Source organism: Adiantum capillus-veneris, chromosome 7, assembly GCF_014529385.1.
Source record: "Adiantum capillus-veneris isolate H3 chromosome 7, ASM1452938v2, whole genome shotgun sequence".
Taxonomy (NCBI): domain Eukaryota; kingdom Viridiplantae; phylum Streptophyta; class Polypodiopsida; order Polypodiales; family Pteridaceae; genus Adiantum; species Adiantum capillus-veneris.
The window spans coordinates 8,466,809-8,493,111 of NC_140937.1; the positions used below are offsets into that span (position 1 = coordinate 8,466,809).

The window sequence follows — 26,303 nt, forward strand, 5'->3', positions numbered from 1 at the left end:
CCGGTGCGGATCTGCAATCGACTTAAACTTCAAACTGCGATAACTTCTTCACCGTAGCTCCAATCGACGAGACGTAAAGACAAGCCGGTAGAGCACTTCAGGCACTGCAATTTTACATCACAATCTTCCATCTGTGCTCACATCAAGCATAATCATTCTTGGCATCATTGAGGCATCTATTGGCCCTTTTAAGCCGCATCTGGCATACATTAATCATTAAACTTGACATGTTATCAAGCCCTGATCATTGCTCACTAAATGTGTAGCCTTCAAAAAAGCTTAGCTTGCATTTCTCTACTCTTTTCTCTTCATGGCAGCGGAGCTGCACGACAACAAATCGAAAAAACACACACCTATGGAACGTCACATATCAACCTTAGCATTGTGAATAGCTGGCTCCTAATCCTTCACTATCATATATAGTTTTTGCCATTGTAGATACTCAACTTTGCTAACATAGGTGGAGTGATATATCTTCCCATGCTTTGTCAGCTTCATATCTTTTATGCCTAATGGTTTATATAAAAAGATCTGTGCCTAGACCGTCAATGGATGGTTTAGAAGACACATTCTTCTCATTGCTTCATCTTTTTTCATCCTATCGGATTTTGACATTGTCCCCATGAAAACCATCTGACAGTACTAGTTCAAGGACCTTTAGAGCCATCTAACACTCATCTGATGTCTTGATTTTCCAAGCAAACCCAATGTAGAGATATAGTAACTTCTCCACAATTTTGCAAAGAGCATGCATTGTACAAATGTGGACATTAACAAGTGAAATAGCAAGAACTGCGCGAAAATTATGGTCTTCATTGTGACAAGTAGAAACCTTTCTCCACACTTTGGGTTCGTCACCTTTGCAGCGAGAACTGAGAGAAAATTATGGTGTTCATTGTGACGAGTAGAACCCTTTCTCCACACTTTGGGTCCATCAACTTTGCAAACTCCATGTAGAACAAGCATGGAGATCTTGCCATGGCACCCATTCCACAATTATACATATGGTTCATTGTTTTGAGGTCACTTGCAAGATGCCATTGGATTTCAAAGTCTCTCTTTCCATCCACAATCAGCACCTTTCGATTCAATTGTCAATCAATTATATCAAGAATAGGGGTTTGATAGAAGATCCAAAATAAAATATCATGGTCCTCTTTCTTTACCTGTAAGATTATTCCTAATCTAATGTGAAATAAAATGTATTATTTTTGTACAAAAGTTGAAAGAAAATGAACCATTTGAAAAGTATCAAGCCACCGTATGTTTGTTTTTCGTATGTTTGTTTTTATTAAACACTAAAGTATCAAAACTTATCGGTGGAACATTTCAAAAGTATGTTATTCATTAATGTGGTTGCCACTCGCTCTAGCTTCTTCTCTTTAAGAATCCCACACTCTTTTAGCATCAAGACAATATATAGTACCCTGTCAGTCTCTTCAAATGTGACATTGTAGAACTCTACTATTCTAATTTGCAACAAAGTAAGATCCATTAAGATATTGTTTTACTCATCATAAATTATAGCTATTCTTTGGCCTTTGTAAGTACCTTGAATATGAAAAGGAAATCCAAGGATGTCATTGAGATGAAGTCTCTCTTTCCAGACACTTACTGATGTCCATAGTAGCTTAAACTTTATTCACTTCTTCGCAAATATGAAAAAGATAGATTGTTGAATAGCTCAATACCCTCTTGCTCATTCCAAGGGAGTCAAGTGTACCATGTATCTCAATGTAAACACTACATTCTTTGAAATAAAATGGTTCTCCATATCTCGCTACAAACCTGTTTGTCATAGATTATATCTTCTGCAAGACTATTGTTAATCAAGAGCTTCAATTGCTTTCCTACATTGATTGTGGAATCAATGTTTTCTTTGCCTTGATAGACAGCATGTCTACAAAGGAAGCAATACACAAATCAAAGAAACCAATTTTTAGTTGAAATAGTTTAGAATGTTTCAAATCCTCACCTCAACGCTTGATTCTTTTGTTAAGACCACCAAATCCAACCTTCAAGATTTTAAAATTATGTAATTTCTTTTCCCACACACGAGCACCTAAGCTCATATCTTCTTTCGTAAGCTTTGTACCTTCTCTCGCAAGAGCTATAAATCATGTGTGTGTTACAATATAGTTCTTTGGTCATTACAATGCAGATTAGAAAAAGTTGTAAAATCTCATTCTCTTGAGCATGAAGCATGCATTTGTGAATTTCACCTTGGCCAATTAGAGCTTTGCAATAGCCAAGCGCACTTGTCGATAGGGCCCCAAGGGACACTAACCATAATAAAAGGATGACGGACAAACTATACGGACGTCGCAATTTACATTGATTTCTGACATGGCATTTTGTGTGGAGCCTCCATGTTTTGTGCTGACAGAGTGGACATGGCACAGCGTATAGACTTCCACGTTTCGTGCTGGGAGCTTTTGGAACCAAAAGCTTTTAAGTTTTGAAGCTTTTCATGTAACTGCTTTTGAGAGCCCTCAAGGCCTTTAAATATGACCCCATGGCCACTCTCTTGATCAGATTTCTGACGAGCTTTCGAGCAGAGGATCCACAAACATTGTGACTTTGCTCAAGATTTAATACAAAATAAATACTGAAAGGGACACCAGTCTTTGGGGCCAATCTCTTTGGGCATGGAACTACATCGAGCTGTATCGACTCAATTGAACTGTGATTAAAGTGTGAAATTTTTTTAAGTGTTTCCTCTCGTGTGACGCGCCAGATTTCCGAATTGGGGTGCCCAAGTTTGTTACAGTACTTCAGCAATGACACCTAGATCCCAATTTCAACAAGGTGAACTCAATCGCAATTGGTGGTCGTTGCATGATCACTAAAAATATCAACTTGACAATCAGTGCAACAAACAATACAACATACATTGTTGATGGGATAACATAGAACACAAAAGATGGAGTTACATGTATCATTGTCCTCATTCATTACATTGAAAAAAAGATGCTTTGTCGAATGAATCATAAGTGAACTTCAATGAATGAAACATGGCACCGTAAATCTACATTCCCCTTGACACTTGCATACGCCTTGACCGCACACAAGGTGCAACAATTGCCAACAAAGTTCTAACCTTTAGAGACGCATTTACACCAAGCGTTATCTATGTCATGTTGTCACAAGTTAAATCGTTGAAACCTCACAATTCTCAACATACCAACTCTTGATATATTCCGTGCTATTCAACTTGAGATTGTCCACAAAATTCATTAGTAACATTTCAACAACTAAATATATATTTACATAAATCTTTCAATTCGTCCATGGCTTTGTTTTGCAATGACAATATTATTTTATGAATGGAACAAATATGCACAAACAATTATTATGTAACTCAATAATGTTTTGAAAGTTCTTTCTTTATATTGATTTTGCAACATTGTTAGCATACACTTAACTCTCTAGCCTTACGATGCTTTGATCTCTCTATTATTGTGATCACATTCTCTACTTTTTCACACCCTTCTACTAATTTTTCACTAAAAATCTAATTACATAACCATTGCAAGTGACATGCACACTAAAATAATCTTTTTTATTCTTTTCAGATCTAATAGAAGAGATCATCAACATACTAAATATAAAAACTGATGTACACAAAGATCTCACGACTATTCAGGACGCCAATCGTTTACTTCAAACCAAAATACCAATAAAATCCTATGTTCTCAAGATGCTCTACTATACCGACGATGTCACCCTCAAGGATCTATTAGATACAACAAATAGTGATGCAAGGAGATCCTAGCAAACTTCAACAAACAATGCACATCCATCACGAACAAAACACTCACATGGCAGCACAACAAAGATGTTTATAACACACGATTCAAAAGTTTTGATCCATACGCCTTCATCGACATCGACAACCAACTTATAGCTCGAATCAACTTTAAAGAATTTTTATCAAATATTTCAAAGATATACTCCACAGTTTTTATATTTCAACATTCAATCTAACACTATCCATGATCTTATAAGCGTGTCATTCCTAACAAATTTTTGTATCATCGACCACCAAGGAATAGAACTCTCATACACATGATCAACTATTTCTAAATTATATAGATTATTCAAATTACTAATGGTCACTTTAAATATCTTTAATATCATGTTTGTTTACTCATTCATTTTGCTACAACATTGTATAGCAAAGCCCACCAAGCAAGATTAGTTTCTTTTTGGAGATGCAAATGCCCGCCTCAAATACCCAATGCCCTCCCGACTCAAATACCCAATGCCTAGAAGGTGAAGGCAAATTAGGCCCATCCATCTATATAAGACAAGGAGAAAGTGGAGAGATCGACAACGCGACAAGGAGAAAGTGGAGAGATCGACAACGGAGAGGCTAGTGTGCAAATCCCCGAGAGGTCTTGTACAATTGTAATTGGCACATTCCAAGCTCACAACTTCTATCACCCTCGAATTGCAATGCCTCTAACTCTAACCATATGCTTTGACAACACGTTGATTATAGCCGTTGGATAACATGGCCACATCATCCAACGATGGGAATCCTTTAATGACCTTCCACCCTCTAGTCTCTCCTGTTTTAAATATAGACCAAGCCGGAGAAGGGTAAACCCCACAATATAAGAGCACGTTCGCACGTTGGAGTAGCACCCCCGCCGGCTAAACCTTGCTCCGACTCCAACCATGAACGTGTCCTACACACTATATGACATTCGCACCCTCCACGTGGAGCCATGTGAAGCGGACGTCCAAAAAAAAAAAACTAGGTAAATACTCTTGGCGGTGCACGTTTACCAACGCCAAGGCCCACTCGCTTCCTTCAGCGCCGCCGGTTAACGAGGCCATGGAATGCCATCTCTGCCATTTTTGGCTGAGTTGAGCTAAGGTAGTCTTCGTTTAACACAACCCTACCCCCGCCCTGACTCCGGCCATGTGGCGTTGAGAGACATTCGCACGGAGCGAAGTGGCCCACAAGCATCCAAGTACTCTTGGATCTAGAGGCTTTGGTGAAATCGTTTTTGTTTGTTAACTCGTGTCACGTGTGTGGCATGAGAGAGAGAGAGAGAGAGAGAGAGAGTTATAATATTGCAAAGAGCCTTTGTACTAGCATGTCATGAGAAGGGGCTAATCAGTACTACCTAGTGCTAGTGCTGCTTGGATGAGTGAATGGAGACCTGGATCGCATGAAAGATGCAGCACACCCCAAGACGCAGAGGAAGTTGACGAATCCAAGCCCCCCCAGTAGCCAAAAGAAGTAGTCCAGGTGCCCATCATTCAGCTCCGCTCGTAACCACCCAGCCTTGTCCCCCTCTACTGCTCACCTCTGTCACAGCCCACACCAGAAATGAGCTCACATAGCTACCCAGCGCCACACCTGTCAAACCGAATGCGCTCCCCAAACTGCGCTGCGAGAGAGGCGCATATGAATAGAAGAACTCTAGAAACCCAATGCCACAAAGGAACTGAGCAAGCCCCAGCAGCGCAAACTCCGGCACCTGCCAGAAAATAGAAGGTGGAGATAACCCTTGCTTGACGCAGTGCAAACGGTAAGCCTCCACCGCTGCCGCAATCAACACCGCCACAATGGATGCAATGTAGCCCATGCCCGTCTCATGAAGTGGTGCGAATCCACGCGCAAGCCCCGTCATCCGCCGCGCTAGCGGTACCACCACCGAATTGTAGAGGGGCACCACCAGCACTACTACCGCAATGTTGAACAGATTCATGGTGGCAGGTTTCATGGTGAGATGCCCTCCTGCAATGCTGGCGTTCATGAGTGCCCCTTCTTCCACCAGCAAGGTAGCCGTCTGAGAGTTCAGTGTATTAAAGAAAACGAGGGTTGCTGTTATGGGAATCAGCCTAGCCACAGCCTTCATTTCCTCCACCTCTGTCACACTACTCAGCTTCCATTTATTTCTTGTGCTACCATCAGCATAATCTGATGGCATAACTGTAGCCCCCTTATCGAGCCACCTACTCATTATACGATCGACGCACAATTATGCCACCACACAATAAGAACATACCACACATGAATTCATAAGTATTCATCACTTGTACCTTAAGCTGTCTGTGTGATTCATCTGTGGCTTGCCTCCTTTGCCATGATTGCCCTCCTTATAGAGATCGTCAGAGTCGGTGGGCAACACAATTCTCCATTTCCTGGAAGCTGCCACCAGAACCTGCAATGCCCTTCAATAAGGATTACCTTCGTGTCTATACAGCCTACATAGGGGTGCGCCCCACAAAAACAAAACCAAACCCATTGCCCCAACCACTGTTGCCACTCCAAAGCCAAAGAGCCAACCCTTCACTGATGCCAAATACACCACCAACGTATCGGCCACAGCCATACCCACATTGTCAAAGATGACATAACGACTAAAGAAAACGGCCCTGTCTGCATCGGCATCAAATTGATCTGCCCCTAGAGAACGTAGTGCTGGCACAAATGAGCCATAGCCCATGGATAGAAGATAAATGGAGATGTAAAAGAAAGCCCGCACGAAAGCTGTTGTAGTTTCTGCTGAGAGTATCATCTTTGTTGCTACCATCATCAAAACCATGCCCTTTTCAAAATCCAGAAGCAAGAATCAGATCTCCTCATGTGGTGCTGTAATGGGAATGCATAATCATGGTGTACCAAAACACCCACCACCAGTGCAATGGTTTGGCACAAAGCACACGCCCACAGACGCCCAACGGAGGATTCTGCTATAAAAGCTCCCAGCAAGGAGGCCAAGAACATAGAGCCCATCCAATTGTTCGCATCCCTAGCCGCAACGCCACTCCCCTCCTGAAGCACGTATTTGAAGAAGAGGACTAGGTTGAAGAAGACTCCAAAGAACGCAATGTGCCAAAAGCAGATAGTGCCTTCAACCAAGCACCCAGTTCATTGTTAGAGAAAAAGGGGCATATCAATGAGCTCTTGGAATGAGCATGTGTGAGAGTGCTTGGTATGAACAGGTGTGCCGCCACACATGCAGCACAGTGCACACAAACATGATGCCCTACAACGGCACATGTGCACGCAACTACGACAATGACAACAACACGTTCAGCTATGAAGATTTGAAACCTATGGTGAAGAGCAATGTCCTCTTGCCGCCCAAGGCCCCGGGATGAAATGCTGCTGATCTGCCAAGCCAATCGAACGTACAGACTTTGAGGTGAAGGATCCTGTGTGTCAACGTTGGTATGCTCTTGGAGAAGAAGCGAGTGCTGGTGGTCTCCTTCTCCCATGTCACCGGCTCCACAGAGAGAGGGGTAGTCTGGAGACTCTCTGGTTCTCTCAGCAACCAATGTCCCCAACCACTAGGTCCATGCTCATTGCTGTATAAAGTTCACTTCTGGAAAGTTCAAGGACACGTAGAGCACGACATTTAAATGTTGCTCAGCTAGTTTAAGTGTGCACGACGTGAGCCAGCGTCAAAAGAGGGAAGTAGATTATAGAGGCACTGCAGTGACGGTGACCCAGCCAGCCTCGTTGATATATAACACGGGCCCTTCTCGAGGGATCTCCGGTGGATGTTCAATCCACCGTCGATCCCAATTTTGCATAGCAAAAAAAGCTACGTCCCCAGCCTCCCCGCCTCGGTTTCGACCTCGCGACCTTCCGCTGGCCACCCGCGCTCCTTATCCAGCCCGCCTGTCGCGTCTGCTTGCAATGCAAGTGAGTCCAATGCTATAAAACCCTACCCCCGCCCCCCCCCCCCCCCGGGCCCCCTGCTGTGCGGATCCGGCGGCCTCAAGCCCTCTCGCCCTGTCGATCGTGTTCCCCGCCGTCGATACTTTGAGTTGGACCCCGTGTTATATATAAACGAGGGTGACCCGGGGCTAGAAAAATACATTTTTCCTAACCGAACAAAATAAGGGAAACTTGAAATTCTCCCGGTTTATAGGTCAAAATTTGAAGCTTTTGCCGGTAATCTACTAACATAATATGGCGGAAGGGCTCCCCTTTACACGTGTCGCAATCTGCGACTTGAAGGCTAAAGTCCAAAACGAAAAAAAGCCCAGTTGCACGCGATAAAGAGGGAGAGAGGGGGAGAGAGAGAGGCCGCCGAAGGCGAAGGCGGACGGCTGTACTAGTTACACTAAAACTTGTGTAATTTTGCCGGTTTTCTTAAAGGCAAGCTCAAAATCTAACCGGGATTTTATAATTTCAACCGGTTAAAATACACTAGACCTCGGTTTTTTTCTAGCACTGCTGCAGTCTGCCACATACACCAACTAGATAAGGCCCCTGTCACACAAGATGAGGTGGCAAAACCTGGTTGGCTTAACACCTCGTTCGTTGCTCTCAATATGAGCTGGGGCAGACCCTCAAAAGCTGCGCACATGAGGGCTTCGCTACATGAAGTTCTGCGGATCCGCAACTTTATTTAATGCTCACTTGACGTTTTTTAATCTTTGTTTAGTTTATGAATGGGTCTCTTCATTTAAGGATCTAATTACTTTCTTATCAGCTTTTTTATTTAAACATACTTTTTTCTTGTAATTTTTTTTCATTTACAGACAATTTCTAACTAAAAATTTATAAATTGTCCTTAAATGAAAAAAAAAATTACCACCAAGATTTTTTTTTCAGTTTTTGGTTTTGATATGCAAATGTCTCTTTATTACTTTAGTGCATGTATATTATTAGAGATTAGCATTTTTTTTAATCACAACTAAGATTTTTTTTTCAACTTTTTGTTTTGATATATAAATGTCACCTTGTTACTTTAGTGCATGTATTATTATTAGGGATTAGGTTTAGACATTTTCAATATTCATTTCTATCTTAAGATATTATGTATTTATTTCATTTAATAGCATGCATCATTTTATTGTGTAATTTGTTTTATTGATATATTTATACAAGAATTAGATCAATTCCTAAACTCTCACTAATATTTTATATGCTTTATGTTTTCATGAGGTCAATTAATATAACACTCATATATAAGGGCATAAAGAAAAGCGAAGATTTTTGGTGCAATTCCTCTATCATTGAATTGAATTGTTGAATGTTCTCCATGTGGCATTTGAACGTTTTTGGATTTTATTGTGTGCATATGGGAGTGCCCCCCCACTCTCTCACTTTGTTGAAGTCGAGGTCTCTCTCTCTCTCTCTCTCTCTCTCTCTCTCTCTCTCTCTTCTTTAGGCCGTCGTAAATCTTTACCTTGTTTGAATTCTATTTCTATGCCTACCTTTTAGGACTTTTCAATTGTAGAGAAACTCCCCCCATTCTTCTTGGGTGCGACTTGGCCCTAAGCTTTGTCTGTCAAAGGCTGCGCATGTATGAAGTTTTGCGCATCCGCAAATTAGCGAGTTGCCGCCCAGCCTTCTTCGCGCACATAACAAAGCTTGAGCCACAGAAATCGCTCTCTCTTCCTTACTTCGAAGCTAGCCGCAGCGTCCAACTGTGTCGCAAGTCCTACTTTCAAGGCTTGGATGCAGCGGCATCTGAAAGACTCTCGCCACGTCAGATGGTCTTGCCGCTGCAGGTAATTGTAGGTCTCATGTATGTAGCGCTTCATGTGTGACTAGACGAGCGCCCAAAAATGGGTCATTTACGAGCTTGTCCGTTGTTTGCATGTGACAGGGGCCTTATCAAGGCTTACAACTTCACTTCACTCTCATCGACTAGTAATGTAGCCCCATAGACCATAACAATTTTCAGGTGGAATTGGGAGATGTTGAGAGAAAAGGCGCAGTGGAGCATGGCGAAACTTGGCAGGTAGTGAAATTAAAGAATCCACGGGGTACACCTTGAGCTTGGAGGGTGGTTCAACCACCCCCTAGTTTATCTGCAATTCGAAGGTGCAAGATGTGCCAGCAAGCAGTTCTTTGTTGTATGAGAACGTAAATCCCCCCCCCCCTCCCCCCTAACCCGATAGGTTGTGCTAAAGGGCTCTCTGGACTCTACCACATCTTCAGTGTTGCACAGGCTATAGGAGGTAAATTGTGCCGCATGCTCAGAAGAAACCGCCTCCAATAGGTCATAAATACATTTCCAAAATGTAGGGGGGGGTTGAAGCACCCCCCAACTAAAAAGTCGCAATCATCTTCTAGTTTTTCATGTACGCATTGTAATGGAAATGGCCTATGACTTTGAGAGTAGCGAAAATAGGAAAATTAGAGAAAGCATTTTGGTGATGTTACTTTGTGAGCATAGAGGGTGAACTTAATTGATGGTAGCAACATAAACATAGTACTTAATTAACTTGGCATGAACAATACTTTTGCAAGAGAGAGAGTTTAGAGAACTTGACAATAGTTGAGGACCAGATTTATGTGAGCCGGTCCCCCTTCCAATAGGCATTTGTATTATAGTTTCTCCCATCAAGAGAGACTTGGTACAATACAATCTTTGTGTTCTTTGTGACTTAGGTGATGCAATGAAGATGGAAAGCTTCATGCATCACAAGCATAACATAAACTTTTTTCAAAAGCATTAACTATCCCAAGCCTCAGTCCCAAGGCCTCAAACACCTTCGAAGGTGGAGAGAGCTAGCGGGGAATGAGGATAGGGAAGAGGAAGAAGAAACATTTCATAGGAGAAAGAATTAGTTCTTCACTTATCATCACTCTTCTTGCAAGCATACATAATAGCATAGTAATGAAAATGGAGAAGATGGCAAGCTTAAGCATTGAAGGATAGTTCTTGGTTGGATTTGTATTCCATAGCCAAGAGAGTTAGTGTAGGCTCTCAACTTCTCTACTAGCTTGGAGAAGGAGATGGAGCTCTTGCACTTTGCACTTCACACAATGAGAGTGTGTGTGAGTGTGTGTGGGAGAGTATTCCCCCCAAGCTATCCCCCTTCTTGCTTTGGTTGAACCCCCCTTGTAGCTCAAGCTTGAAGCTCATTGGACCCCTGCAAGACTGGCCAATCACATGCAGGATGCATTACAAGCAACAAGGGTAGTCTTGGGACAAGTGTCCCCCTTTCCCCTTTGAGAGAGAGGACTTGATAAATGCAAAAACAATTAATTAAATCTACTAAATTATCATTGGACCCCTTGGGAGGCCAACCAATAGGCTTTAGGCACACCATGAGGGCAACATGAGGAGGAGCTTGACAAGTGTCCTATTTGTTTTCTTTGTACCAATCTTGCCTTGTGTGAGGGTGTGTGTGTGTTCTCTCTCTAGACCCCTCTTGTAGGGTTCGCTCCCTCCTTGTATGGATAGATGTTGACTTTGTGGAACACCTTACCCTCAAGCACCTTAGTCAGCAAGCATGACAAAGCACCTCAAGCTTGGGTAATGTCCCCACAAGCATCTCAAGCTCCCTAGTCGGCAAGCACGACAAGCACCTCAAGCACCTTAGTCTCATCAAGCACGACAAGCACCTCAAAGCTTGGGCCGGGTTCCCACCTCAAGCTCGGCCCTAGCTTACCTAAGGTCAAAGGACTTTTAACACTAACCTTTGGAGATCTTCAATAAAGCTAACCCTAAGGTCTTTTAAGCTCCATTAGCATTGCTCTTTGATAGACCATCTCCCGTTTGGACCCATTACCTTTGCTCCTGTGCTGAGATGCATCTAGGGGGCTTCTTATCACCGAGCAAAAAAAAACCAAGCGAAGGTAAATCCGAGCAAATTGATGCAAGAGCAACAATAGTGAAAGAAAAACATTATGCCATGCACATTACTTTCACTACCACAAATCTGACACTTAATTAGCAAAAAATGAGATTTTAGAACCATATGAAAATTGAATACTCGAGACACAAGCAATCTCTTCATACTCGAAACATATATAGTTCAATTCCATGTGGCATGCCTCCTCTCAAAATAGCCCACCAAAAATTCGGCACCTAGATTTTGCAAAAAAAGTCAACATACAACCTTCTAAGCCTACAATGCTATCCGAGAACCTCCTTAAGCCTAGAACAACTCCACTTTTGTAAGCAAGAGAAAACAAGTTCCTAAAGAGAGCAGAAACAAGCGCACTCTCTCTCTCTCGTCTTAGCTTCACAGTGCAACACCCTTGAGCTACCTTCCCTTTCCCCTTACCAGCTTGGCACTAAAATAGTGGAGGAAATGAGAGCAGCAAGATGTGGATGCACCCACTACAACTACATCGATGGCGTATGTAGTGGCAATGATGAAGTGATGTGCCCAATGCATGATGAGCTCAAGTATACCCAACTGCCTCATGACCAACTCAACGAGATTCTTGAGGTATGATTTGTCTATTGCTTTTTCCCAGACTTGACTAATAGTTAATCCATGTTAAGATCTTCTTAGAACACAAGAGAAGGGCCCATTTTATGAGGCTCATGTGAAACATGTAGATGTTTAGTTGTTGCTTTGCCCAATTGTGACAAAAGTTGATTCCTAAAACCTCCTTTACCGTTTAAACAGATTTACAGACATCGATATTCTTTATTAGAAGCTTCCAAGTGAAATTTTGGGCTTGTTTGGATGTACAAGACCATGAAAAGGGTTAATGGATAGCTCCAGCCTATAGAATCAAAAAAATCAATCAAGGAAGCATAGGAGGTTGTCATCTCTTCTCAAAATGGTTGCATCACATTGAGAGTGGTCCTTTGAAAGTTAATACTTTTAAAGAGAACTAGATATTTTTCTTGAGAGAGAAATTGATAGAGTCACAGTTATAGTGGACAATGTGTGCAACATTGGCTTCTAAGCTACCGCTTAATTCTTTGAGACCTCCTAATTGCAAATTTAAGGATAAAATAAGGCTTGAAGAGGTACCTTGCCGCGCATGGACCTCTAAAAGGATGCTTGATGTTATCATTTTTCTTTTGAAACCACTTTTCGTGAGGACTATTTCTTGCCTAGCGAGTCTATTATGATCATTAAATAGAAGCAATCTGACCTAGAGTCAAATGCAAGTTCTTCTGCACATAGAAGGCCCAAGTCTCAGGTGCATTTTCTAGCTGGATGGAGAGGTGAATTCATGAAGCAACAATTTCTTATAATCTTCTATGTTGTGAGTGCTCTCACCAGTGTCCGAGAAAAATGTGTCTCAAATCAATATCGTGCCGTTTTGAATTTCCAAAATGTCGATTGAGGGCAAGGGAAAAAGGAGAAACCCTGCCTCGAAAAAGAGAAAAATAGTATGAAACCCCAAGAAAATAAACCTAATTTTTTTAATTTCCTCTTGGAAAATTCAAGGAAAGAAATTTTGTATGTTTGGAAAAAGGATTTTTCCCGAACACTGGCTCTCACTGCTCAAAACACCCAACTTGTGACCGAAGTTTCTAGGATATACCAGGCAAAGATTGGAATAATTTTTTAGTCCTAACTCACATAAATGCGATTTAAAGCTTCAAAGCTTGTCGAATCCTTTGCAGTCACATAATGGCGATGAAAAGCTTAAAAACCTTGTCGAATCCTTTGCAGCAGCACGTAGACAAGAGCATTAACCATCACATGAGTAGAGTAGAGAGAGAGAGAGAGAGAGGGAGAGAGAAGAAGAAGAAGAAAAAGAAGAAGAGAATTTTAACGTCATAGGAAGCTATCCCAAGTGACGTCAAAGATTTATCCATAATCCGACCAGATATGAACTCACGACTTGTTATTCAAGAGGGAAATGCATAAACAATCTACCAAACGAGACCTTTTTTACATCAAAGAAGCAATATCACAAGAGCCACACCCTGCAAATGCAAATTCAGTCTTGCGCAACCGGAGGGTCAGCGTCACCGTCTAGTGCCTGTGATTCATCCCTACTTCCTTCTTCTCTTGATCGGCTTCTGAAGGTAGGGGTCCATGTTTAGCAGCGGCTTGTAGGACTCTGTTTTGCACGACTGAAGTTGATGGTGAGGTTGCTAGCTGCAATTTGCTCGGCTCCAATATTGCCCTTGCTGCCCAAACAATCCCTAATTGTGTTGCAAGAGCAAAGGGACGTAACAGTAACCTTCCAAACAATTCAGACAAGCTGCTCTTAGACACACAAGAGCATTAACCATCACCAACTCTATGGCTACAATCCAATGCCCCAATCCCTTCATTCACGAAAAAAAAAGCCCTCGCATTCATTGCATTCTCGCTATACTGTCGTCCGCCCTCAACACAACAGCATGTCGCTTCGCCATCTTTTCCCAAGAACTCAGCTGAATGATCTTGATTCTCCTACAGTCCTACTGCAAACCAATATCACATGCGCCGTGCGCCACTTTCTCTGACTGTGGTGCCGCCTATTACAATAGCTCCTTCATGTTTTTTATTTAGAAAAGGGACCCTACCCAAGTGACCCTACCCATCCTTGGTTTGCTGCTGCAACCAGTCCGAAAAAAAAAACATCATGCCAGCTTGTAGTCACCATTTTGAAGGTTGTTTTATGAGTGAAATCTTCTGCAAATTCCATACACTTGCTTGCAATGGTTTGAGAAGTAGAAGCAAGGCCTACGAGTAGCCGAGATGGAGAAGGAGGTGTGTTGTGTTGAGAGGCAAACGTTGCAGGTTGTGCCACCCTCAGACGTTGGAGGTTGTGCCACCTTGAGTTGGGGGGAGAGAGAGAGAGAGAGAGAGAGAGAGAGAGAGAGCACAAGCGTCAACTTGGATGTAGGCCTCACAAGAACCAACTTCCTATTACCTCTTTAAAATGTCAATCGTATGAAGATTGCTCCTTCACCAGGCATGTCCTATGTTGCTCTGGTGACCTTGGCCTCACTGCCATGCAACCCCTCCACTAGGTAGCGTACTCTTCTACCCCAGCTTGCGACCCTCCTCCACGTGCGGTTGGAGAAAACTCCTCCCACCTGTAAGGTAGCAAGGTTGCTTGCCGCCTTTCGCAGTAACAGCCCTTCAACCTCTTGTCCCTGTTTGCTCTATGGTGCTACAACACAGATAGAGAGGCAATCGCCACCAGAGAGAGAGACAGAGAGAGAGAGAGAGAGAGAGAGAGAGAGAGAGAGAGAGAAGAAGAAGAAGAAGAAGAAGAAGAAGAGAATTTTAACGTCATAGGAAGCTATCCCAAGAGATCTCAAAGATCTATCCGTGAAGGTTGAACTCAAGACTTGTTATTCAAGAGGGAAATGGCATAACCAATCTACCACACTTGGGTGATAGAAAGGTTATACCATTTTCCTCTTCTTATTTGTATGTGAACTAGAGTGGCTATGGTTTAGATTACTTTGGTCTTCAAGACATCCCAATGTTCGAGAAAAAGATTTAGCCTTGAGCCAATTGAAAAATCAAAACAATCGGTTAAAAGAATCCACTAGAAAATGTCTTTGATGCTATAATAATGCAGCTTCATCTTTGGTATCTTCTCGGGATATGCTATTATTTTGTTATCATGGTTTGCTCATAGCTAGACTTTACCTCATGCTTGGTTTTCAACATAGAATGAGTGTGTTGATTACAATGAGTGTATTGATTACATGATAAATGTGTAAATACAATTGTTAGTAGTGATTGTGTTGTGGTTTAAGGGGTTGTTTATTTTTTTGAAGGGTGTAGTATAAAAATGGAGAGTCTCTCAAAGAAAAAGAACAGGGTCTAGGGCTCACGATCCTCTATGCACTGATCAAGTGTGCTCGTGTCAGTCACACAGGACTTTGATGACAATGATCTTCGTGGTGATGAGAGTGAAAGCACAGACATTGGCTTGGGGTCATTGAATGAAGTAGATGCTCACATAGCTAGGAGGGATGCAACCTTGAAATTGGCTGCAATTTTGGTTCCATGAGATATATTAGTCATCATGGGATTTGAGTTTGATTGTGAGATTAGTTTTCAACAATGGAAAACCCGCTTGCACTTTTGCAATTTGCTCTAAGTAATAAAGAATGTTTGATGGGACTTGCTCGATTATTTTGTTGCTCGAAAATACTCGCTCGCAAATTTATTTGACCCTGCATCTAAAGCACATACTTATATTCTAACCCTTGTTCCTGTTTATTCTCCCACATTAAATGATCGGTTTAATATGAGAAAATCATTTGGGTTGGTTAGATATTAGATTTTATGACATTACCTCTCTCTTGAAATCATAGTCGTCCTCGACTATGAGGTAGAAGAGATAAAGCTTTAGCTATTAGTCAATCTTTCTTAGTGGGTAGAGGATCCCTTTTTTCCCTACGATATCATTCCAAGATGGATGACCAATCCATTTGGTGCTTGGGAGACATAGTTGCCACAAGCATGTCTGCTCTTTAGTCCATTTCATTCTCCCAAGTAGAGTGACAAATTCTACTTGGTGTTTGAGAGACGGCGTCATTACAAACATGATTCTAAGCATGCATACTATTTAAATTTGTGCACGATAAAAAGAGAATTAGTCTTATAAGACAAAAACATTGGTCATTTAAAAGAAATTTGTACATTTGCTTACTCTAATGTAGCATTGTAAGCATTGACAAAGTTTATACTATCCTTAAGCTGTATTCCTTGCATCCATCTAGTATCTTCAAAAGGATAATATTTGAGCTTAATAAGATACCATCGAATAATCTTAGCATGTCCTAGTACCTTGTCTTCATGCCAGAGGATAGCTTTGGGTTGTAGTACCTCTTCTTGGTCTTCAATTTCGGGAGGATCTTCGATAACAGGTTCATGATGAATGGCTAGATGGAATAGACCTTCGCATCAAAGTATAGCTCAACAATCATAGCACAAATGCATTGGTCGATACAGGAGCTCGAGTAAATGCAATGAGTTGTTCCACATACAAGAAAGAAACAAATCAGTCTTTGATAGCAAGAATAGCGACTATCAAAGGATGCAACAAGAACCCAAGACCAACATTGGGAGTAGTCAACTTAAATGTGATAGTACACGGATGTTCATGTCCTCATCAGTTTGTATGTTTACCAAATGAACACATGAATGAAACAATGATTCTTGGAATCTCATGGATGCGGACGTACAAGGCAGTACTAGATTGGGATACAAATAAGCTCAAACTATCACCTAAAGGCGGATAACTCATTGTTCCAATTGCACCAAGCAAGGAGGAATGGAAAGGGAGTGAGGAGGAATGGAAAGGGAGTGCCCAACAGAGCAAACCATAAAGCAATCAAAATTCTCCATCCTATCGACAAGTAAATGCTCTAAGTAGCATGCAAGGAGTTAGGAAAATTTAGGTACCAAAAGCACAGCTTAAGGACAAGTTGATTCAAATTTGGGTACCCAAAACATCATTGACAATACCAAAAACAGTTCCAAAGATCACAAAACAAAGATGATCATCTCCGAGTAAAGAACCTAACACGAAATGGATCTGGAAGAAAAAGGATTACTTATCTTCTCCGCAAACCGATCAAACAATGGAGAGTTAAGTCTCAGAAGACTCAACCACACCATTTTGACCAAGACAAACCAAGATATCAATGGCGGCTAAAAGCTCAACAATAGTCAAATGTGATACCAACAGCTCAGGAAATTAGCGTGCTAAAGCATCATGATGGTACAATCAAGCAGAGAGCACACAAGCTACAAGATTTTCTCTTTGGAAGACAGCATCAAAAAGCCTCGATATCAAAAACCCTTGAGTTAATTACTTAAGACCCAACTCTTGCACAACATAATGGTTTGAACCGCATTGATCTTCAAAGCACGATAGAGCCAACCAAGGCTATGCATAGACACATTGTTCAATCCATGCACATAGTCGTCCCGGAGTACGCCATCTAGGATGGGTGGAAGGGCACTAAGTAATTAAGGGCAATGTTTGAAGAGAGAGGAAAAAGTTTGATGTTAACGTGTGATTTTTTGTAAAATTATCTAATAATGCCCTTATAAATCATCAACAAGAAATAATATCTCCCCGATGAGTGTAAATAGTGTATATACTATCAGAAAATCATTAAAAAAAAGTCATTTTTTGTTATTTTTAAAATCATTTTTCTTGATATTGAGACTTAAAAAATGGAGAAATTCAACAAAAAACAATAAAGCTGTGTTTTTCGATGGATTTTCTTAATTATTGGATTTTCACTTTGCTTTTTTAGCGCATTTTGTTATTTTCTTTGATTTTTCTAATAAACAGGTCAAAAATTAATAATAAATAGCAAGGGAGCTCAGATGGAAAAATTGAAGATACATTGATGATTAGAAAGACAAGGCGGACAGACACAAAAAATTTCAATCAAATTGGCAAATGAAAGCCGGAAGCCTAAATTAGACGGCAATACCTACTTTTGTAGAATTCTTGCAGAATGAGCTACAGGAATGTGATTGGGGAAATTTTTAAGTCTAACATAGATTTCACGGCCTAGTAGGACTAAAAGAGGAGTTTGGGGAAAAATGGTCTTGGAAGTCCGAGTATAGATACCCAAGGTTGGCTAAAATCACCTCATTTCCACTTGTTGCCTTTGGAGAGAGAGCTTTTCGACCTTCTTCGCGTGCATTTTTTGGAGTCCACAGTTGGCTGTTTTCAGTACCGTCTCACACGAGACATGAGAGGTAAGTTCTATACTTATCAATGATCCATTATGTACGGCCTGTAGCTAGTCTAAACCCATGGAAAAAACCCTAGAATCCGAGCAGTGCACAAAGACCTACGACCAAAAATCAACCATAGTGGCCTTCACAGCTCAACCAAATCATATGAGACTTGAACTGTAGCATGCCCCAACATAATAGAACACTTCTATATCAATAGTTCACCATTCGACAAGGGTCGAGGGGGTCCCAAGTAAAAAAGCTAGGTTTTTGACAGATGCCAGAATTGGATTCTGACTCCATAGACAACTTATATACGAGGTCTATACACAATGTATATGCTTGGTTTCATAAAATCAATCAATCCAAGACCTCGAAAAGTAGAAAACGGCTCGAAGGCTACAAAGCATCAAATTTGACGTACAAGGTCAAACCGACTCCGAATGGGCCAAAATTGGATGAGTTGCTTCAGGACTATGTAGCGGACAAGTCCATAGCTTCAAAAGTTACTATCCAACTCTACAGGCCATGTAGTCACAAAAATCGATTTCAGAGTCAACAAAGCACGAAGTGATGCCGACAAGACCAAATTTTACCAAATTCAATTAGGACTTGTTTTAGGTGTATAGAATGTGTTTAGGTCAAAATTTTCAAGTTTTGCAAGAAAAAGTTGACTGCTGTAAATAATCGCGATTATTTACTTTTGCAATATTTTGGCCTAAAAATGGTATCATCACCTCACCTATCACTTGTACACACCTATTACATGCCAAATTTCAAGTATGAGCCAAAATGATCATTATAACTTGGAAAATTGCCAAAAAACGCAAAGAAGTCCTTGCAAACCAATTTCTGAGTTATGACTCACATTTTTTGATTTAAATCACCTCATATCACATACACAGGGTCTACACGATGCCGAGAACCAAGTTGCACCAAAAAATGTTCATTTTGATGAAAAAGTTAATAATCGCGATTATTTACTTTTTTGCCAAGATGGGGGAAAATTGCAACTTTGCCATCATGGGACCAGATTACATGATGTCCTAAGGCCACTAACCAAGTTTGAACAAATTTGGAGCTCAAAATCTCAAAATTCCTTTACATCTACTGTTTCAAAGACCTAAAGCCTAAATTTGGCACTGTTTTCATCTGCACCCAAATGAGCCCACACTTCACTCAGAGTATCTAATTGATACATACTTCAAGCCTATGGTGCCAAATTTGCAAAAAAGTTGAGAAAATTGCTCAGCTCTGTAAATAATCGTGATTATTTACTTTTGTTGCATTTTTTGATTGGACTTCATGATTTTGATCTTTACATGTCTTTATGCATCTATGCATGTTCAAAAATTGATTTGAAGCAAATTGGACTCAATTTGTCAGCAATTCAGACTGAAGGACAATTCATGGCGGAATCTGCCAAATTTTCTAACTTTGAGACTCTATTCACTTAGCAGGAGCCATGCAAGCTGCAGAGAAGGCCAAGAAGAGGGTCTCCCAAAAGGAGAAGGTGTAAGAGCTACCACCACACCAATTGGACCCCAGTTCCCCCAGTTCAATAAAGATGGCCAAAGTAACCTATCTGTCTAAAGGACAGCTTGAGGAGAATAACATAACGATTTTCACAAGTAGATTCAAAAGTGAAGAAGGACATCAGGTAGAACTACAACTTCTGCCAAAGGAGGTCTATGATGTCGCAACAAAACCCGAGACAAAAGAAGCTAACAGAAGGCTTGGGCTCAGATAATTCTACGACCAAGAGCCATGAGGAATGGATTTTCAGAAAGCTTATAAGCTCCTATCCACCATCAAGGAAGATGGAACAGCCCAGATCTCTGACCAGCAACAAGGGAACAAGGTCGAAGTGGTAATTACAAAATAGATAGTGGCCGAAGCCCTCAAATTGCCAACAAAAGGGATGACCATAAGAGCTAGAGATAGAAAGACGGCAGGTACCTTCACCAAGGAAACTGCTGCTGCAACATTTGCCGATCTTATACAAAAGCAAGTGGAGAACCAGCAAGATTATATCATCAACACTTCCACTTTCTCGCGAAGAGACCGCCAAGATACACAACACCCAATCATGCAGTTGCAAAGTGTTAAAGTCGACAACTAGGCAACCCATCGACCACACACAATATGTGTTATCTACACTGGAGGGTACAAAAAAGAGGGCAAGATAACATATCTAGGAGCACCCGAGGTACTCACAAGAATTTCCTACCATGCTATTGGCACAGTAGACAATTTGCCATCTGCCCCGGATCAGAACACATGGATCGTTTTTGCACAACCATCCCCTCGATCCACAAGGTCCACCAAAAGAACTTACAAATCTGATGAAGTTTCTCCCGTGAGCTCTCCAGAAAGACATAGTAGCGAAAGCTCAGAGAATGAGGAAAGAAGAGCCCGCATTGAAGAGATGAAAAGAAAAGCAGTGGCAGCACATCAAGAGGAGCCTCAAAAGAAGCAAGCAAGGTTTGAGAGAGAGAAGCACTCTTATGAACGAAGCTGCCAAGCTCAAGGCAAGGACCCTGCAAAGTGGGTACCTATAGAAGTAAAAGGACCAAGAACAAAGCACCCTGCACGGAGAGAAACAGAAGATCCAAAGGATATATTGGAAAGAATGTATCCGGAGACGGAGGCATTGAAATTGAAAGAAGCTCAAGATGGAGAAAGAAAAGCTAAAGATACGGCAGAGTAGCAAAAACAAGCAGAAGAAGCAACCGCACAAGGAGAGACCTAGTACGAACAAAGTGATATGTCTCCCCGACCATTTTCACATGCTACTACAGAACATCACGACCACCCCATGCCACGTCCACCAACATCACCAATAGTTAGAACCACACAAGGTGAGCCCACTAAAAAAAAGAGCTTCAACAGAAAGAAGCAGTATAATATGTGCAACTAGAAACTAATCTGGAGCAAGCCAAAGCAAAAGAACCAAAACCACAAAGTGAAGAAAATCCCGCACCAGGGGAGTCAACAACGCCTCATTGCAATATTCAAAGCAGAGGATCATGAACGATGAGGAAACCTTTTTGCAACATATAAGAGAAAATCCCATAGTTGCCTCGATCAAAGTTACAGATGAAGTGTACAAATCACTAGAGAAAAAGAATAAAGATCTTGAGCTAGAGCTAAAGCTGGAGCAGTCACAACATAGAGCCTGGCATTAATGCGGGTACAATGAGAAGAAGAGATACTCAAGAAAATAGCTGAGCTGAAAAGAGTCAACTAGCCACTGCGAGACAGAGAACAAGAGATGCAGGAAGAAGCAGGTACGTCGGAGCAGCCACATATTGATATTTCCTCAATCTCTTTCGCTGAGATGGAAACACAGCCATCAGAAGGGCTAGGTGGTTAAGAAGATTTCCAAGTACCATTAACAGCAGCAGCAGCTGATGAAGTGCCAATGGTCTAGCTGTCAAAAGCTGAGGAAGATGCACTTAAAGAAAAGGTTACCCAGGAGACAGATGAGCAATGGAAAGCAGCGATGGATTGGGAGTTGAGAGTTCTTCACTCTGTCAATGTTACTCAACTCACTCCCAACCAAATCAATGCACAATGGCATCAGCAATCCCGGCCATATCCCTTGATAAAGGTAGAGTTGCTCCAGGTCAAGGAAAGACTTTATAAAGACATGCAAATAGAAGACATAGATGAAGTCCACCCCAAGTGGAGAAAGAAATGGCTGAACAAGAATCCTAGATACCTGATTCTGTTCACAAGAGCACCTGCGTCACTTCAAAAGGATCCAACTTTTTGTCCTGTACCAAGAGTAAGGACATGGCAAGCACATGAGGCAATATCAAAGAAGCGGCCTACATGGCTGAATTACCCAAGATTTCAAGTTCCAAAAAAGGGAACACCGACAGAGGAATACATGGTAAAATCCCTAACAGGCGCCATGTCATTCTTTAAAAGTCTATTTGATCTTTCATGTGCTATGCTTTACAAAATTTGTCGAATGCTTCTCACCTGCATTGAAGTTTTTAATGAGCTAGAGCAAGCAATAACCCCGTGGATGTCTTTCCTCGAGGGCAATAAGGGTTTATGCTACGGTCTTAGTGGCCAACCTTTTGAAGAAGTCCTCTATGGATTCTATGCCCGTTGCATGTTCTAACCTTCTCATAATATACTAGCATTTGAGGAAGCGTTCTACACAGGGTTTTTCACTTGGCGAACGAAGATATTTTGGCCAGTGATTAGCAACCTGACTTTAAGATTCGTTGGCTACTCTGTAGTTGAGCTTAAAAACAGAGTCACTATGCAGTTTTTACAGGGACCAGAAAAAGAGAGAAAGATCAAATTTGAGACCATAAGCATGTGTGCTTAGGTCTTATAAACTTGTCCTAGAAGTTTCATTACATTTAGATGTCATTTGATGCTATAACAAATGTGATTTGTTTGCCGATGAGCGATTGGCTTTTGGTGATTTCAGTCACTTGAGTGTAGCTTGAGTTAGATGCGAGTTGTTTGTTGTTTTCCGAGAGATTGACAACCTCTTGTAGCATCTATGCATTAGTTGAGTCAGCTTCGTCCCATGGATTGACAATTTAATCATGGTTGTCGCTAAATTTGTAATAAGATAGGAGTGAGGTTAGACACCCGTCCCACACATTCTCTGATCACAAAATAAGACAAAAATATCGTGTTAATATGAGAGTATTACATTGCAATGACAGTTGCTTGCTTCTCATAGATATATTTAGGGAAAGGGATAGATTTTCCATATTCCAATCAGCATTGATGGCCACATTCCACACTTCCTCCTGCTTGCACACATGTACTTCAACTTGCTCCATATCAATGATGTCCAAATCAAGTGCTTCCCATTCACCTCGTGTCTACTTCACCGCCGATAAGGGTATATAATGGAGATTTGCTGCTTCGCAATGTGGTATTGGATGTCATTTTCTTTGTTACAACCATATACTTTATGGTATCCCCATTGTGCTGAACAATCTTTGAGTCCCATGCAGATGGAAGGAAGGCATTCATTGCTGTTCCACCCTTTGCAATCCACATGGTAGGCATGCAATGAACATCATCTACCTTGAACAACAAAACAAAAAGATGCAGAGGCATAAAAGATGTTATTGCTGCTCGATGTGACCCATACGTGCATTTCATTGCATTGAAGATTTTATTTTCAATCCACCACCTGGTTAATACAATAGAGGTACTCTCAAGAGTTGGCCAATCATCATCCCTCAAAGTTGGTGGACTAAGTGTTTTCAAGGTCCCATAGCCATTACTTGTCATTGGACTACATACTCTGCATCAAAGAAGAAGATGGACCGTATTGCAAGCTCCCATTCGTTGCATCTAGAATATAGCAATGAGCCGAACTCAAAGTGGTGAGCCTCAAAAGTTCCGGAGAGCACCTCCAGAGGCTCCCATTCCATAAATATTGATGGGAAAATATCTGCACAAGCCAAACACCATGCCCACAGAGTTTCCTCATTAGAGACTTCATGGGAAAGCATAGCATTTGCTACAAAAAACACTAGTAATACTTAAAATTAGCAAGAAATTTCTTACGATAGACGTCGTTGATTCATAGTTGAGAAGCTTTGTAGACGTGTTGTATCTTCACTTGCTTGCTTCCACTAGCCTTCAAATGATGGAACTTCAGTCTGATGAATCCACGCAAGACTTTGTGGGATCTCTTTGTGCTTGGCTGCATTGTCACCCACATGCATGTCACAAAGGTTGTAGTTACCCAATGGCCATTGTTGTCTTGCTTGTTGCTGCAGCAACATGAGTACCCCCTTGAACGAGGTCTATAAGTCATGCTATCTAAACTTCTTGCATTGTGCAAGATGAAGCTCCCTAACCCTAAAGCCTAAAGCATAAATCCTTTTAAGATGAAGCTTTTTAACCCTAAATATTTGCAAACTCAAGGTCCCTAAACCCTAAGCTTGGGTAGCTGAAGCTACTAAGCTCTACAAGATGTATGTGAGCCCCCAAGATGAGAGTGGAGAATGGGTGCAAGCATGAGAGGAAGACCTCCAGGAAGGGGAAAATGGATTGTATTACAAGATCTCCATATCCAAAAAGGAGCCAAAACTTAGAACTAGTCTTGGGAGAGAAGAGGAAGGTAGATTGGAGAGAGAGGAGCCCAAAAAGGTACTCTTTCAATAGGAGAGAGAGTGAAAATCAAGATTTTGGTTTCTAGAGAGAGGAGGGATTAGATCTGGTATGTAGTGAGAGAAGGAGTGAGTGGAGGGAGGAAAAAGTAGACTTAAATGTCAAATTAATGATGAGGGACCATTTTTGGGGCTAGCCCACTTTTTGAGGATGGCCCATTTACTTGAGCCAATAGTATTTAGAATAAAAAATAGGCCCAAATCTTTTATTTTTGAAGATTTTGCAATTTTCATGTCCATTTACAAAAAAGAAAAGCCTACACTCCAAGTTTGACCCCTAGAAATTAGGGGCTGACAAACCCAACATTTTTGTTCACATGGCTTCCTCCTATTGCTCCACTACTTAAACACTATCATTAGGCTTGGGGCAGATCAAAGGGCCAAAGAAGACCCCAAACAAGTCCTAATGCAAAAGGGTCATTGACATAGGGCTTTGGTGGATCGAGCGTGTTGCCTAGGTCTTCTTTTTTGTTAGGCTCATCTATACAGTTAGTGCATCGGGGGTTGAATGACCTACACGGCTAACGCATCAAGAAGCTTGCCTTGGCTTTGTCTAAACACCCAATGTTGGGCGTTGAAGAGGCGTTGTACCTAAACTGGTATGGTTGGTGTTGATACCTTACCACCTGTTGATATTTGGGATCATTTCAAAGCCCCCGTTCATGAAGGGAGGCAAAGCGGCCTCAGTCTATGTCTAGCTCAGGTAGGTAGGAGGTTGCACTCTATTTCACCCTCCACTATCAAGTATCATAAGATTGGCTATCTCACTTTGGCCATCTGTTTGTGGGTGATAGGCCAAAGAGAAATTCAATCTTGTACCTAGATTTTTAAAGAGAGCTTTCTAGAAACTACTGGTTATTCTAGGATCTCTATCTGACATGATGGATGTTGGCAATCCATGGTGTTTGAAAATCTGTGATATGAAGAGAGTTGCCATTTGGTGTGCCTAAGTAGTCTTTTTGATAGGAATGAAGTGTGCTTGCTTGCTAAACCTGTCAACTATTGTCCATATTCCAGTATTTCCATGGATAAACTTGGGTTCTCCAAAGATTTCAACATGGATATACTCTCCCATGGTGAATTTGGGATAGGAAATGGCTGGAGTAATTCAGGTTGCTTCCCTCTGTCATACTTAGTCTTTTGGCATACCACAATTTTTGAAACATACTCTTGTATGTCCACTTTCATGGCCAATAGAAATACATCTCTACTCCTCGGTTGAATGCCTCTATTCCCCGCATAGGGAGGAGCATGGGATTCATACATGAATTTCTCACAAAGGGAGTGGGTAACACATAGCCTATTTCCATGGAGAAGATAACCATCCTACAAAGTGAATGGTTCCTCTTTCATCCCCAAAGCAAGGTCTGACAATACATCTTTAAAGTCAGGGTCAGTAGCATACTCATCTACCATAGAAGATAGATCATTGTGAGTTGCTATAGACACCGCATTAACTTTTGGTCGTCGTGAAAGTGCATCGACCACTTGATTGTGATTACCAACAAAATGTGATCAATATGAAAATTAAATTGCGAAAGAAAATTTTCCCACCTCATTTGTTTGTCAGAAAGCTTAGTTTGCGTCATGAAGTACTTGAGACTTTGGTAGCTTGTTCATAGAATAAATGGATTCCCCAATAGATAGTGCTTCCATGTGTCTAGGGCATGTAGAATAGCTAAAAGCTCTTTCTAAAAAATATACAAGACCCGTTCATCCGTATTGAGCCTTCGACTCTCATATGCTATGGAATGTCCTTCTTGAAGCAAGACTGCTCCAAGGCAATCACCA

The 26,303-nt window shown here is 41.4% G+C and overlaps 1 protein-coding gene across 1 annotated transcript; it reads right to left on the bottom strand.

The window, feature by feature from the left end:
* Positions 1–3,898: 3,898 nt before the first annotated feature.
* On the bottom strand, positions 3,899–24,125 carry LOC147453408 (protein NRT1/ PTR FAMILY 8.1-like). Its single transcript, XM_086516919.1, has 8 exons — positions 23,978–24,125; positions 23,638–23,857; positions 23,201–23,524; positions 7,079–7,332; positions 6,656–6,873; positions 6,276–6,569; positions 6,061–6,182; positions 3,899–5,973 (listed from the first exon to the last, which is right to left on the bottom strand). The coding sequence occupies exons 1-8, from the start codon at positions 24,123–24,125 to the stop codon at positions 5,271–5,273; spliced, it is 2,283 nt and encodes a 760-aa protein (XP_086373045.1). The 3' UTR covers positions 3,899–5,270.
* Between the last annotated feature and the right edge of the window lie 2,178 nt (positions 24,126–26,303).

Excerpts from the sequence above, each read along its gene's own strand:
- LOC147453408 (XM_086516919.1), bottom strand. The coding sequence starts at position 24,125 with ATGTTGCTGCAGCAACAAGCAAGACAACAATGGCCATTGGGTAACTAC. Across the intron at positions 23,858-23,977 it reads TGAAGTTCCATCATTTGAAG|CAAATGCTATGCTTTCCCAT; the intron begins GCTAGTGGAAGC and ends TGTTTTTTGTAG. Across the intron at positions 5,974-6,060 it reads AATCACACAGACAGCTTAAG|GTGGCTCGATAAGGGGGCTA; the intron begins GTACAAGTGATG and ends TATAATGAGTAG.